Here is a 12,500-nt window from a genome sequence, read left to right on the forward strand (position 1 = left end):
GCAACTACACCTTAGATGTGACAACAACAACAACAAACAACAACACACACACAACAACAAACACACAACAATAACAAACACACTTGCCATCGGGAAAAGTGTGTCATCAGTCTCACTTGCCCCCCCACCTCGTCTCCCCCCTCTCTGCCCCCCCCCCTGTATCTCCCCCCTGCCCCCCCCTCTCTTTGCCCCCCCCCGCTGTATCTCCCCCCTGCCCCCTCGCCCCCCCCCCTCTCTGCCCCCCCCTGTATCTCCCCTCTGCCCCCCCCGTCTCCCCCCTGCCCCCCCCCCCTCTGTGCCCCCCCCCTCTCTATGCCCCCCCCCCCCAGGGCAGCGAGCTGCACTGGCTGGCCTGTGCTCTGTACGTGGCGTGCAGGTCTTCGGTGCCCACGGTGGGGAAAGGCACCGCTGAGGGGAACTACGTCTCCCTGACCAGGATCCTGCGCTGCTGCGACATCAGGTAGGCCCACAATGCACCTGTGCACCACCTGTGCCCACAATGCACCTGTGCACCACCAATACCCACAATGCACCTGTGCACCACCTGTGCACCACCAATACCCACAATGCACCTGTGCACCACCTGTGCCCACAATGCACCTGTGCACCACCTGTGCCCACAATGCACCTGTGCACCACCTGTGCACCACCAATACCCACAATGCACCTGTGCACCACCTGTGCCCACAATGCACCTGTGCACCACCAATACCCACAATGCACCTGTGCACCACCTGTGCCCACAATGCACCTGTGCACCACCAATACCCACAATGCACCTGTGCCCACAATGCACCTGTGCACCACCTGTGCACCACCAATGCCCACAATGCACCTGTGCACCACCAATGCCCACAATGCACCTGTGCACCACCTGTGCACCACCAATACCCACAATGCACCTGCAGGTGTCTGTGGTGAGTGTTCATGTTGTCAGATGTGTGCAGGACAGTCAGGGACGTGGTGTAACTGTCTCCTCTGTCTCCTCTCTGTCTCCTCTGTCTCCTCTGTCTCTCCCGTGTCCTCTCTCTCTCTCGCAGCCTCCTGGACTTCTTCAGTAAGATGAGGAAGTGGCAGGACATGTCCAACCTGCCTCAGGACTTCCGTCAGAGCACCGAGCGGCTGGAGAGGAACTTCACCGTGTCGGCCGTCATCTTTAAGAAGTACGTCCCCGTCTTCAAGTCCATCTTCAAGGCGCCGTCGGAGGAGCCGCCGCGAGTCCACCGCAGCCGCAAACAGAGGTGGGACCCGGGGACGGACGCACGTCTCTGCACGTCTCTGCACGTCTCTGCACGTGTCTGCACGTGTCTGCACGTCTCTGCACGTCTCTGCACGTCTCTGAACGTCTCTGCACGTGTCCGTCCTCAGACACTCACCTCTGTCATGTCTCCTCCTCTGCAGACGTCATCCCTGCACCGTGACCGAGGTCTTCAACTTCTGCTGGCTCCTGTTCGTCCACGCCAAAGGTAACGCCGCAGCCTTTAGAGGTTAAGGTGAGATGGCGAGGGCTCGCTCTGCGGCCCCGTCTCACCCGGACTCACGCTCGTGCGTGACTTCTGTGTTTGTGTTTCCCGTCTCAGGAAACTTCCCGATGATCAGCGACGACCTGGTGAACTCCTTCCACCTGCTGCTGAGCGCCCTGGACCTGGTCCTCACCAACGCCCTGCTCTGCAACAACAGGAGGGAGCTGCTCCAGCCGGGCTTCACAGGTACCAGGCCACCGCCACCACGCTGCTGCTGCTGCTGCTGCTGCTGCTGGGGTCAGACCACGCTGCTGCTGCAGGGGTCAGAGTCAGCTGCTGCTGCTGCTGCAGGGGTCAGACCATGCTGCTGCTGTTGCTGGGTTCAGAGTCAGCTGCTGCTGCTGCTGCTGCAGGGGTCAGAACACGCTGCTGCTGCTGCTGCTGCAGGGGTCAGAGTTAGCTGCTGCTGCTGCTGCTGCTGCTGCTGCAGGGGTCAGACCATGCTGCTGCTGTTGCTGGGTTCAGAGTCAGCTGCTGCTGCTGCAGGGGTCAGAGTCAGAGTCAGCTGCTTCTGCAGAGGTCAGAGTCTGCTGCTGCTGCTGCTGCTGCTAGGTGTCTCTGGTGTCTCTGTGTCTCTGGTGTCTCTGGTGTCTCTGGTGTCCCTGATGTCTCTGGTGTCTCTGATGTCCCTGGTGTCCCTGATGTCCCCGGTGTCCCTGGTGTCCCTGGTGTCCCTGGTGTCTCTGGTGTCCCTGGTGTCCCTGGTGTCTCTGGTGTCCCTGGTGTCCCTGGTGTCTCTGATGTCCCTGGTGTCTCTGGTGTCTCTGGTGTCCCTGATGTCTCTGGTGTCTCTGATGTCCCTGGTGTCCCTGATGTCCCCGGTGTCCCTGGTGTCCCTGGTGTCTCTGGTGTCCCTGGTGTCCCTGGTGTCTCTGGTGTCCCTGGTGTCTCTGGTGTCCCCGGTGTCCCCGGTGTCTCTGGTGTCCCTGATGTCCCTGGTGTCCCCGGTGTCCCTGATGTCCCTGGTGTCTCTGTGTCCTTGGTCTCTCTGGTGTCTCTGGTGTCCCTGGTGTCCCTGGTGTCTCTGATGTATCTGGTGTCCCTGGTGTCTCTGGTGTCTCTGATGTCCCTGGTGTCTCTGATGTCTCTGGTGTCCCTGATGTCCCTGGTGTCTCTGTGTCCTGCAGGTCTCCCGGAGGACTTCAGCAGTAAGGACTTCCGTCCGTCCCCGGGGCCGTACTGCTTCATGGAGCAGCTGTGTGAGCTGCACGACGGCCTGGTGCTGGAGGCCAAAGGGGTCAAAGAGCACTTCTGGAAACCCTTCATCAAGAGACTCTTCCACAAGAGGGTGAGACAGGCTGGGGGTGAGACGGGCTGAGGGTGAGACACGCTGAGGGTGAGACGGGCTGAGGGTGAGACACTCGTCCACAAGAGGGTGAGACAGGCTGGGGGTGAGACAGGCTGGGGGTGAGACGGGCTGAGGGGGAGACAGGCTGAGGGTGAGACACGCTGGGGGTGAGACACGCTGAGGGTGAGACAGGCTGAGGGTGAGACACGCTGGGGGTGAGACAGGCTGAGGGTGAGACACTCGTCCACAAGAGGGGGAGACACGCTGAGGGTGAGACACGCTGAGGGTGAGACAGGCTGAGGGGGAGACACGCTGAGGGTGAGACAGGCTGAGGGTGAGACACGCTGAGGGTGAGACACTCTGAGGGTGAGACAGGCTGAGGGTGAGACACGCTGGGGGTGAGACACGCTGGGGGTGAGACTGGCTGAGGGTGAGACACGCTGAGGGTGAGACAGGCTGAGGGTGAGACAGGCTGAGGGTGAGACACGCTGAGGGTGAGACAGGCTGGGGGTGAGACACGCTGAGGGTGAGACGGGCTGGGGGTGAGACAGCGTCTAACGTGTGTCTGTCCCTCAGATCATCAGAGGGAAAGAAGACAGTCTGACCGGATTCCTGGACCCAATGAACTTTGGAGACAGTTTGTGAGTTTCACTGTCTCCTGTCTTCTGTCAGTCTGTCTGTCTTCTGTCCTCAGCTTGTCTCTGATGTCCTCTCTCTGTCCTCAGCTTGTCTCTGATGTCCTCTCTTCTGTCCTCAGCTTGTCTCTGATGTCTTCTCTCTGTCCTCAGCTTGTCTCTGATGTCCTCTCTCTGTCCTCAGCTTGTCTCTGATGTCCTCTCTCTGTCCTCAGCTTGTCTCTTCTGTCCTCAGCTTGTCTCTGATGTTGTCTCTTCTGTCCTCAGCTTGTCTCTGATGTCCTCTCTCTGTCCTCAGCTTGTCTCTGATGTCCTCTCTTCTGTCCTCAGCTTGTCTCTGATGTCCTCTCTTCTGTCCTCAGCTTGTCTCTGACGTCGTCTCTTCTGTCCTCAGCTTGTCTCTGATGTCCTCTCTTCTGTCCTCAGCTTGTCTCTGATGTCTTCTCTCTGTCCTCAGCTTGTCTCTGATGTCCTCTCTCTGTCCTCAGCTTGTCTCTGATGTCCTCTCTTCTGTCCTCAGCTTGTCTCTGATGTCCTCTCTCTGTCCTCAGCTTGTCTCTTCTGTCCTCAGCTTGTCTCTGATGTTGTCTCTTCTGTCCTCAGCTTGTCTCTGATGTCTTCTCTCTGTCCTCAGCTTGTCTCTGATGTCCTCTCTCTGTCCTCAGCTTGTCTCTGATGTCCTCTCTCTGTCCTCAGCTTGTCTCTTCTGTCCTCAGCTTGTCTCTGATGTTGTCTCTTCTGTCCTCAGCTTGTCTCTGATGTCCTCTCTCTGTCCTCAGCTTGTCTCTGATGTCCTCTCTCTGTCCTCAGCTTGTCTCTGATGTCCTCTCTTCTGTCTGTCCTCAGCTTGTCTCTGATGTTGTCTCTTCTGTCCTCAGCTTGTCTCTGATGTCCTCTCTCTGTCCTCAGCTTGTCTCTGATGTCCTCTCTCTGTCCTCAGCTTGTCTCTGATGTCCTCTCTTCTGTCCTCAGCTTGTCTCTGATGTCCTCTCTCTGTCCTCAGCTTGTCTCTGATGTCCTCTCTTCTGTCTTCAGCTTGTCTCTGATGTCCTCAGCTTGTCTCTGATGTCCTCTCTTCTGTCCCCAGCTTGTCTCTGATGTCCTCTCTCTGTCCTCAGCTTGTCTCTGATGTCCTCTCTCTGTCCTCAGCTTGTCTCTGATGTCCTCTCTCTGTCCTCAGCTTGTCTCTTCTGTCCTCAGCTTGTCTCTGATGTCTTCTCTCTGTCCTCAGCTTGTCTCTGATGTCCTCTCTTCTCTCTGTCCTCAGCTTGTCTTTGATGTCCTCTCTCTGTCCTCAGCTTGTCTCTGATGTCCTCTCTCTGTCCTCAGCTTGTCTTTGATGTCCTCTCTTCTGTCCTCAGCTTGTCTCTGATGTCCTCTCTCTGTCCTCAGCTTGTCTCTGATGTCCTCTCTTCTGTCCTCAGCTTGTCTCTAATGTCCTCTCTTCTGTCTGTCCTCAGCTTGTCTCTCACTCGGGTGTATGAGGAACACGTCCTGTCCACGGGCAGCCTGGACGAGCGCATCTTCACTGACGAGGCGGCGAGCGAGGACATGGGGACGCCGGGGCCGTTTCTGTGTGAGGGCGTGGACACCCAGGACGGCTCGACGTCCAGGCTTCGTCCCAGCCTCACTGTGAGACGGAGGACAGACGGACTTTGATGCTTTATCGCTGTGAGACAATCAGGTGAAGGTGAACTAACCGAGCCGGCGTGTGTGTGTGTGTGTGTGTGTGTCCCCCTCTCAGGCCTCGTCTCTGAAGGTGTCCACCCCTCTGACGGGCAGGAAGTACGTCCAGGACAGCAGCCTGGCGTCTCCGGTGTCCTCCGCCATGAAGAGCGTGGGGCGTCTCCACACGCTGCTGTCAGGGGCCACACAGGGGCCGAGCGCCAGGCTGACCCAGACCCTCAGGTAGGTCTGTGTGTGGGACGCTGGTCCAGGATCTGAGCTGCTGCCGTGTCCTGACGGAAACTGTCCCCCTGCAGGACCTGCGCCAGAGACCCCAGTGATGTCATCAGCAAGCGCCTGAAGGACATGCTGGAGCTCCTCTGTGGGCACTTTGAGGGCCGTAGCGCAGAGAGCCGGGCGATGGGCAAAGGTACGCGCTCACACTCCTACGGGAGTCTCCATCTGTCAGACTCTGACTCCGCCTCATGTCCTCTGACCATAAAAGGGCATGTATGTGACGCTGGGGGGAGGGGCGTGCGTCCATCTGGCTGACGTTTACTAGTGACAGACGGCTCATTTTATAGATTTGACTTCAATCGGCCCTGAAAAGTCCACGCGGTCGATCCCGGAGGGGGAGGAGCTCGGTGATAGAGGGGGAGGAGCTCGGTCATACAGGGGGAGGAGCTCGGTGGTATAGGGGGAGGGGCTCGGTGATAGAGGGGGAGGGGCTCGGTGATAGAGGGGGAGGGGCTCGGTGATAGAGGGGGAGGGGCCCGGTGATAGAGGGGGAGGAGCTCGGTGATAGAGGGGGAGGGGCGCGGTGATAGAGGGGGAGGGGCTCTGTGATAGAGGGGGAGGGGCTCTGTGATAGGGGGAGGGGCTCGGTGGTAGAGGGGGAGGAGCTGTTCCAGGGAGACAGACACAGCTGATCAGTCATGTGACCTGTCCAGCTGCTGTTTCCTGTTCCTGTTTATTATCGACCGTAAAAAAACACCTCAAGGCAGCGCAGACACTTTACTGTGTGAGTTTGATTGAATCCGTCCCTTCACGTCTCTGTGACTAAGTCCCCGTCCTCCTCGTCCTCCTCGCAGACATGGCGGTGAAGTACTTCCACCTGGCGGAGGCGCTCTACTACAGGATCCTGGAGTCCATCATCGACAGAGAGAAGAGGATCCTGGGAGACGCTGACCTGTCGGTGAGTGCGTCCTCTGCAGACACACCGGGGCCAAGGCCGCCTCACGGACACGTCCAGACTCTGTCCACACCCTGTCCACACCCTGTCCAGACCCTGTCCAGACTCTGTCCACACCCTGCCCACACTTCGTCCAGACCCTGTCCACACCCTGTCCAGACCCTGTCCAGACCCTGTCCACACCCTGTCCACACCCTGTCCAGACCCTGTCCAGACCCTGTCCAGACCCTGTCCAGACTCTGTCCACACCCTGTCCACACCCTGCCCAGACCCTGCCCAGACCCTGTCCAGACCCTGCCCAGACCCTGTCCACACCCTGTCCACACCCTGTCCACACCCTGTCCAGACCCTGTCCACACCCTGTCCACACCCTGTCCACACCCTGTCCACACCCTGTCCACACCCTGTCCACACCCTGCCCAGACCCTGTCCAGTGTATTTACAGGACTCAGATCTGTGGGTTCTGTTCAGTCTAAGGTGATCGTAGTGCAGTGTTGATCACAGTAGTGGGGGCTCGTCTGTTGAATTCACTGTGAGCAGATGAGCTTCATTAAACTTTATAATACTCATTATTAATGACACATGCCTCAGTCATGGACGAGCCCCCAATTCTTCTCCATGGGAAGTGTGAAGAAAATGGGGGCTCGTCTGCCCAGAGTGAATGTATTAAACTTATGATACTCATATGTAGTGGCTCATGTCTCAGGTCCTCATGTCTCAGAGGACCTCATGTCTCAGGTCCTCATCTCTCAGAGGACCTCAGGTCTCAGAGGACCTCGTGTCTCAGAGGACCTCATGTCTCAGGACCTCATGTCTCAGGACCTCATCTCTCAGAGGACCTCAGGTCTCAGAGGACCTCGTGTCTCAGAGGACCTCGTGTCTCAGAGGACCTCATGTCTCAGAGGACATCATGTCTCTGTGGACCTCATGTCTCTGTGGACCTCATGTCTCAGAGGACCTCATGTCTCAGAGGACATCATGTCTCAGAGGACCTCATGTCTCAGAGGACCTCATGTCTCAGAGGACCTCATGTCTCAGGACCTCATGTCTCTGTGGACCTCATGTCTCAGGACCTCATGTCTCAGTGGACCTCAGGTCTCAGAGGACCTCAGGTCTCAGAGGACCTCAGGTCTCAGAGGACCTCATGTCTCAGGTCCTCATGTCTCAGGTCCTCATGTCTCAGGACCTCAGGTCTCAGAGGACCTCAGGTCTCAGAGGACCTCATGTCTCAGGTCCTCATGTCTCAGGACCTCATGTCTCAGGACCTCATGTCTCAGAGGACATCATGTCTCAGAGGACCTCAGGTCTCAGAGGACCTCATGTCTCAGGACCTCATGTCTCAGAGGACCTCATGTCTCAGAGGACCTCATGTCTCAGGACATCATGTCTCAGGACCTCATGTCTCAGAGGACATCATGTCTCAGCGGACCTCATGTCTCAGGACCTCATGTCTCAGAGGACCTCATGTCTCAGAGGACCTCATGTCTCAGGACATCATGTCTCAGGACCTCATGTCTCAGGACCTCATGTCTCTGTGGACCTCATGTCTCAGAGGACCTCAGGTCTCAGGACCTCATGTCTCAGGTCCTCATGTCTCAGGTCCTCATGTCTCAGGACCTCATGTCTCAGGTCCTCATGTCTCAGGTCCTCATGTCTCAGAGGACCTCATGTCTCAGTGGACCTCATGTCTCAGTGGACCTCATGTCTCAGTGGACCTCAGGTCTCAGGTCCTCGTGTCTCAGAGGACCTCATGTCTCTGAGGACCTCATGTCTCTGAGGACCTCATGTCTCAGGACCTCATGTCTCAGGACCTCATGTCTAAGAGGACCTCATGTCTCAGAGGACATCATGTCTCAGGTCCTCATGTCTCTGTGGACCTCATGTCTCAGGACATCATGTCTCTGAGGACCTCATGTCTCAGGACATCATGTCTCAGGACATCATGTCTCTGAGGACCTCATGTCTCAGGACATCATGTCTCAGGACCTCATGTCTCAGGACCTCATGTCTCTGTGGACCTCATGTCTCAGAGGACCTCAGGTCTCAGGACCTCATGTCTCAGGTCCTCATGTCTCAGGTCCTCATGTCTCAGGACCTCATGTCTCAGGTCCTCATGTCTCAGGTCCTCATGTCTCAGAGGACCTCATGTCTCAGTGGACCTCATGTCTCAGTGGACCTCATGTCTCAGTGGACCTCAGGTCTCAGGTCCTCGTGTCTCAGAGGACCTCATGTCTCTGAGGACCTCATGTCTCTGAGGACCTCATGTCTCAGGACCTCATGTCTCAGGACCTCATGTCTAAGAGGACCTCATGTCTCAGAGGACATCATGTCTCAGGTCCTCATGTCTCTGTGGACCTCATGTCTCAGGACATCATGTCTCTGAGGACCTCATGTCTCAGGACATCATGTCTCAGGACCTCATGTCTAAGAGGACCTCATGTCTCAGGACCTCATGTCTCTGAGGACCTCATGTCTCAGGTCCTCATGTCTCAGGACCTCATGTCTCAGGACATCATGTCTCAGAGGACCTCATGTCTCAGAGGACCTCATGTCTCTGTGGACCTCATGTCTCAGAGGACATCATGTCTCAGAGGACATCATGTCTCAGGTCCTCATGTCTCAGAGGACATCATGTCTCAGGTCCTCATGTCTCAGAGGACATCATGTCTCAGAGGACATCATGTCTCAGGACCTCATGTCTCAGGACCTCATGTCTCAGGTCCTCATGTCTCAGGACCTCATGTCTCAGGACCTCATGTCTCAGGTCCTCATGTCTCAGAGGACCTCATGTCTCAGGACCTCATGTCTCAGGACCTCATGTCTCAGGTCCTCATGTCTCAGAGGACCTCATGTCTCAGGTCCTCGTGTCTCAGAGGACCTCATGTCTCAGTACCTCATGTCTCAGGACCTCATGTCTCAGGTCCTCATGTCTCAGGTCCTCATTTCTCAGGTCCTCATGTCTCAGGACCTCATGTCTCTGAGGTCCTCATGTCTCAGAGGACCTCATGTCTCAGGTCCTCATGTCTCAGGACCTCATGTCTCAGGACCTCATGTCTCAGGACCTCATGTCTCTGAGGTCCTCATGTCTCAGGTCCTCATGTCTCAGGACCTCATGTCTCAGGTCCTCATGTCTCAGGTCCTCATGTCTCAGGACCTCATGTCTCAGGACCTCATGTCTCAGGTCCTCATGTCTCAGGTCCTCATGTCTCAGGACCTCATGTCTCAGGACCTCATGTCTCAGGTCTTCATGTCTCAGGTCCTCATGTCTCAGGACCTCATGTCTCAGGACCTCATGTCTCAGGTCCTCATGTCTCAGGTCCTCATGTCTCAGGACCTCATGTCTCAGGACCTCATGTCTCAGGACCTCATGTCTCAGGACCTCATGTCTCAGGTCCTCATGTCTCAGGTCCTCATGTCTCAGGTCCTCATGTCTCAGGACCTCCTGTCTCAGGTCCTCATGTCTCAGGTCCTCATGTCTCAGGTCCTCATGTCTCTGTGTCTCCTCAGGGTATCCTGGAGCAGGACGTCTTCCACCGGTCCCTGCTGGCCTGCTGTCTGGAGATCGTGGTCTTCTCCTACAGACCTCCAGGAGACTTCCCCAACCTGCTCGCCGTCTTCCAGCTGCACGCCTACGACTTCTACAAGGTCTGTCTGTCTGTCCCTCTGTCTGTCTGTCCCTCTGTCTCTCTGTCTGTCTGTCTGTCTGTCCCTCTGTCTGTCTTTCTGTCTGTCTGTCCCTCTGTCTGTCTGTCCCTCTGTCTGTCTGTCTTTCTGTCTGTCTGTCCCTCTGTCTCTCTGTCCCTCTGTCTGTCTGTCTGTCTGTCCCTCTGTCTGTCTGTCTGTCTGTCCCTCTGTCTGTCTGTCCGTCCCTCTGTCTGTCTGTCTGTCTGTCCCTCTGTCTGTCTGTCTGTCTGTCTGTCCCTCTGTCTGTTTGTCTGTCCCTCTGTCTGTCTGTCTGTCCCTCTGTCTGTCTGTCTGTCCCTCTGTCTGTCCCTCTGTCTGTCTGCCTGTCTGTGTGTCTGTCTGTCCCTCTGTCTGTCTGTCTGTCTGTCCCTCTGTCTGTCTGTCCCTCTGTCTGTCCCTCTGTCTGTCTGTCCCTCTGTCTGTCCCTCTGTCTGTCCCTCTGTCTGTCTGTCTGTCCCTCTGTCTGTCTGTCTGTCCCTCTGTCTGTCTGTCTGTCCCTCTGTCTGTCTGTCCCTCTGTCTGTCCCTCTGTCTGTCTGTGTGTCTGTCTGTCTGTCTGTCTGTCCCTCTGTCTGTCCCTCTGTCTGTCTGTCTGTCCCTCTGTCTGTCCCTCTGTCTGTCTGTCTGTCTGTCTGTCTGTCTGTCTGTCTGTCCCTCTGTCTGTCTGTGTGTCTGTCTGTCTGTCTCTCTGTCCCTCTGTCTGTCTGTCCCTCTGTCTGTCTGTCTGTCTGTCTGTCAGGACAGATCCCTGAAAAGATGGGACAATATTCACATATGTGAACATGAACATCTGTCCTCTAGTTGTTTTGTGTCTCTTTGGGGTGAAGGTCAGGGGTCCCCCTGTCCCCCTGGGTCCCTGTCCCCTGTCCCCCTGTGACCCTGTCCCCCTGACCCCCTGTCCCCCTGTGCCCCTGTCCCCCTGACCCCCTGTCCCCCCGGGCCCCTGTGACCCTGTCCCCTGTCCCCCTGTCCCCCTGGGCCCCTGTGACCCTGTCCCCTGTCCCCCTGTCCCCCTGACCCCCTGTCCCCCTGGGCCCCTGTGACCCTGTCCCCCTGGGCCCCTGTGACCCTGTCCCCTGTCCCCCTGGGCCCCTGACCCCTGTCCCCCTGGGCCCCTGTGACCCTGTCCCCCTGGGCCCCTGACCCCCTGTCCCCCTGGGCCCCTGTGACCCTGTCCCCCTGGGCCCCTGACCCCCTGTCCCCCTGGGCCCCTGCTCCCCCTGGGCCCCTGTGACCCTGTCCCCTGTCCCCCTGGGCCCCTGTCCCCCTGACCCCCTGGGCCCCTGTCCCCCTGCTCCCCTGTCCCCCTGGGCCCCTGTCCCCCTGCTCCCCTGTCCCCCTGGGCCCCTGACCCCCTGCTCCCCTGTCCCCCTGTCCCCTGGGCCCCTGTGACCCTCCATGTTGTGGCTGTGCAGGTGATCGAGGTGCTGGTGCGGTCGGAGCAGGGTCTGTTCAGGGAGGTGGTGAAGCACCTGAACCAGGTGGAGGAGCAGGTTCTGGAGAGCCTGGCCTGGACCAGCGGCTCCCCGCTGTGGGACAGTCTCCGGGCGGACAAAGACCGCGTCCCCGCCTGCAAACAGGTCCACTGACACTCTACACCACAAACACACCGTCCTGTCCTTTCACTACACCATGTGACTGAGATCTACTCTGTTTCAGGTGATGCCTGCTCAGCATCTGGAGCAACACGAGGAGGGCGGCGGCGGTGGCGGCAGCAGCGGCGGGGGTGGCGGTCCCCACACTCCCCTCAAACACGGACCGGACCTGAGCACCAGCAGCACAGTCAAAGGTGCGTCCCTCGCTCACAGCTGTTGTTCTAATGTGAGAGACAACAAAATGTCTGTAAAGTCAAATCAAACATCGTCCTCCTGCAGGCGTGTCCCCGTCCCCCACCACGCTGCTGGACCGGTACAGCTCTCCTCCCACCGGCACGGCTCGCCGCCGCCTGTTCGTCGACCCGTCAGACGGCGAGCAAAGAATCGCCGGCACTGGCGCGGCGCCGACCTCCGTGACTAAAACCAGCCAGGCCAGCCTTGTCACCACCATCCCGGCCGGGCAGACTGTGGTCACCATGGCGACTGCCACCGTCACTGCCAACAACGGTCAGACGGTCACCATCCCCGTGCAGGGTGAGCGAGCGACACACGCCGTGAGACAGCGAGCACGCCGTAGGGATGAGAGACTGACCTCTGACCTCTGCAGGTATAGCCAATGAGAGCGGAGGGATCACCTTCATCCCGGTCCAGGTGAGCGTGACGGGACAGGGCGGGGCCACGCTGCAGCCGCTGACCGCCCAGGCGCTGACCGGCACCATCACCGTCCAATCAGCCGCCAGCAAACCGGCGCCCAAAGCAGCCGGCAGCCCGCTGAGGAAGGGCTCGCTGTCGCTGTTCTTCAGGAAGGTCGGCGACTTCTTTCACGCCCGTTATGGCGTTTGAATGTTAAAGTGTCTGCTCGCTCTGAGCGGCAGCAGGTTCTGTGTGTGTTTCCAGATCCCACATTTAAAGGCCCTGT

General features: G+C 57.9%; 1 protein-coding gene across 2 annotated transcripts in view; it reads left to right on the top strand.

Annotated features, from left to right (window-relative positions):
* The window catches only part of rbl2 (retinoblastoma-like 2 (p130)), a 22,971-nt gene that overhangs the window by 4,076 nt on the left and 6,395 nt on the right, over positions 1-12,500 (top strand). Inside the window, exons 2-16 of one of the 2 annotated variants that reach the window (XM_083917280.1) lie at positions 330-460; positions 1,041-1,241; positions 1,402-1,466; positions 1,581-1,709; positions 2,651-2,811; positions 3,388-3,452; positions 4,907-5,078; positions 5,191-5,354; positions 5,429-5,541; positions 6,203-6,306; positions 9,811-9,948; positions 11,402-11,566; positions 11,646-11,775; positions 11,861-12,115; positions 12,189-12,388. In XM_083917280.1, coding sequence (XP_083773406.1) covers positions 330-460; positions 1,041-1,241; positions 1,402-1,466; positions 1,581-1,709; positions 2,651-2,811; positions 3,388-3,452; positions 4,907-5,078; positions 5,191-5,354; positions 5,429-5,541; positions 6,203-6,306; positions 9,811-9,948; positions 11,402-11,566; positions 11,646-11,775; positions 11,861-12,115; positions 12,189-12,388 — 2,193 coding nt within the window. The remainder of the gene's footprint in view (positions 1-329; positions 461-1,040; positions 1,242-1,401; positions 1,467-1,580; positions 1,710-2,650; positions 2,812-3,387; positions 3,453-4,906; positions 5,079-5,190; positions 5,355-5,428; positions 5,542-6,202; positions 6,307-9,810; positions 9,949-11,401; positions 11,567-11,645; positions 11,776-11,860; positions 12,116-12,188; positions 12,389-12,500) is intronic. The other variant, XM_083917281.1, reaches the window with a different exon arrangement.

This window comes from Echiichthys vipera (genome assembly GCF_963691815.1).
Source record: "Echiichthys vipera genome assembly, chromosome: 7".
Lineage (NCBI taxonomy): Eukaryota > Metazoa > Chordata > Actinopteri > Perciformes > Trachinidae > Echiichthys > Echiichthys vipera.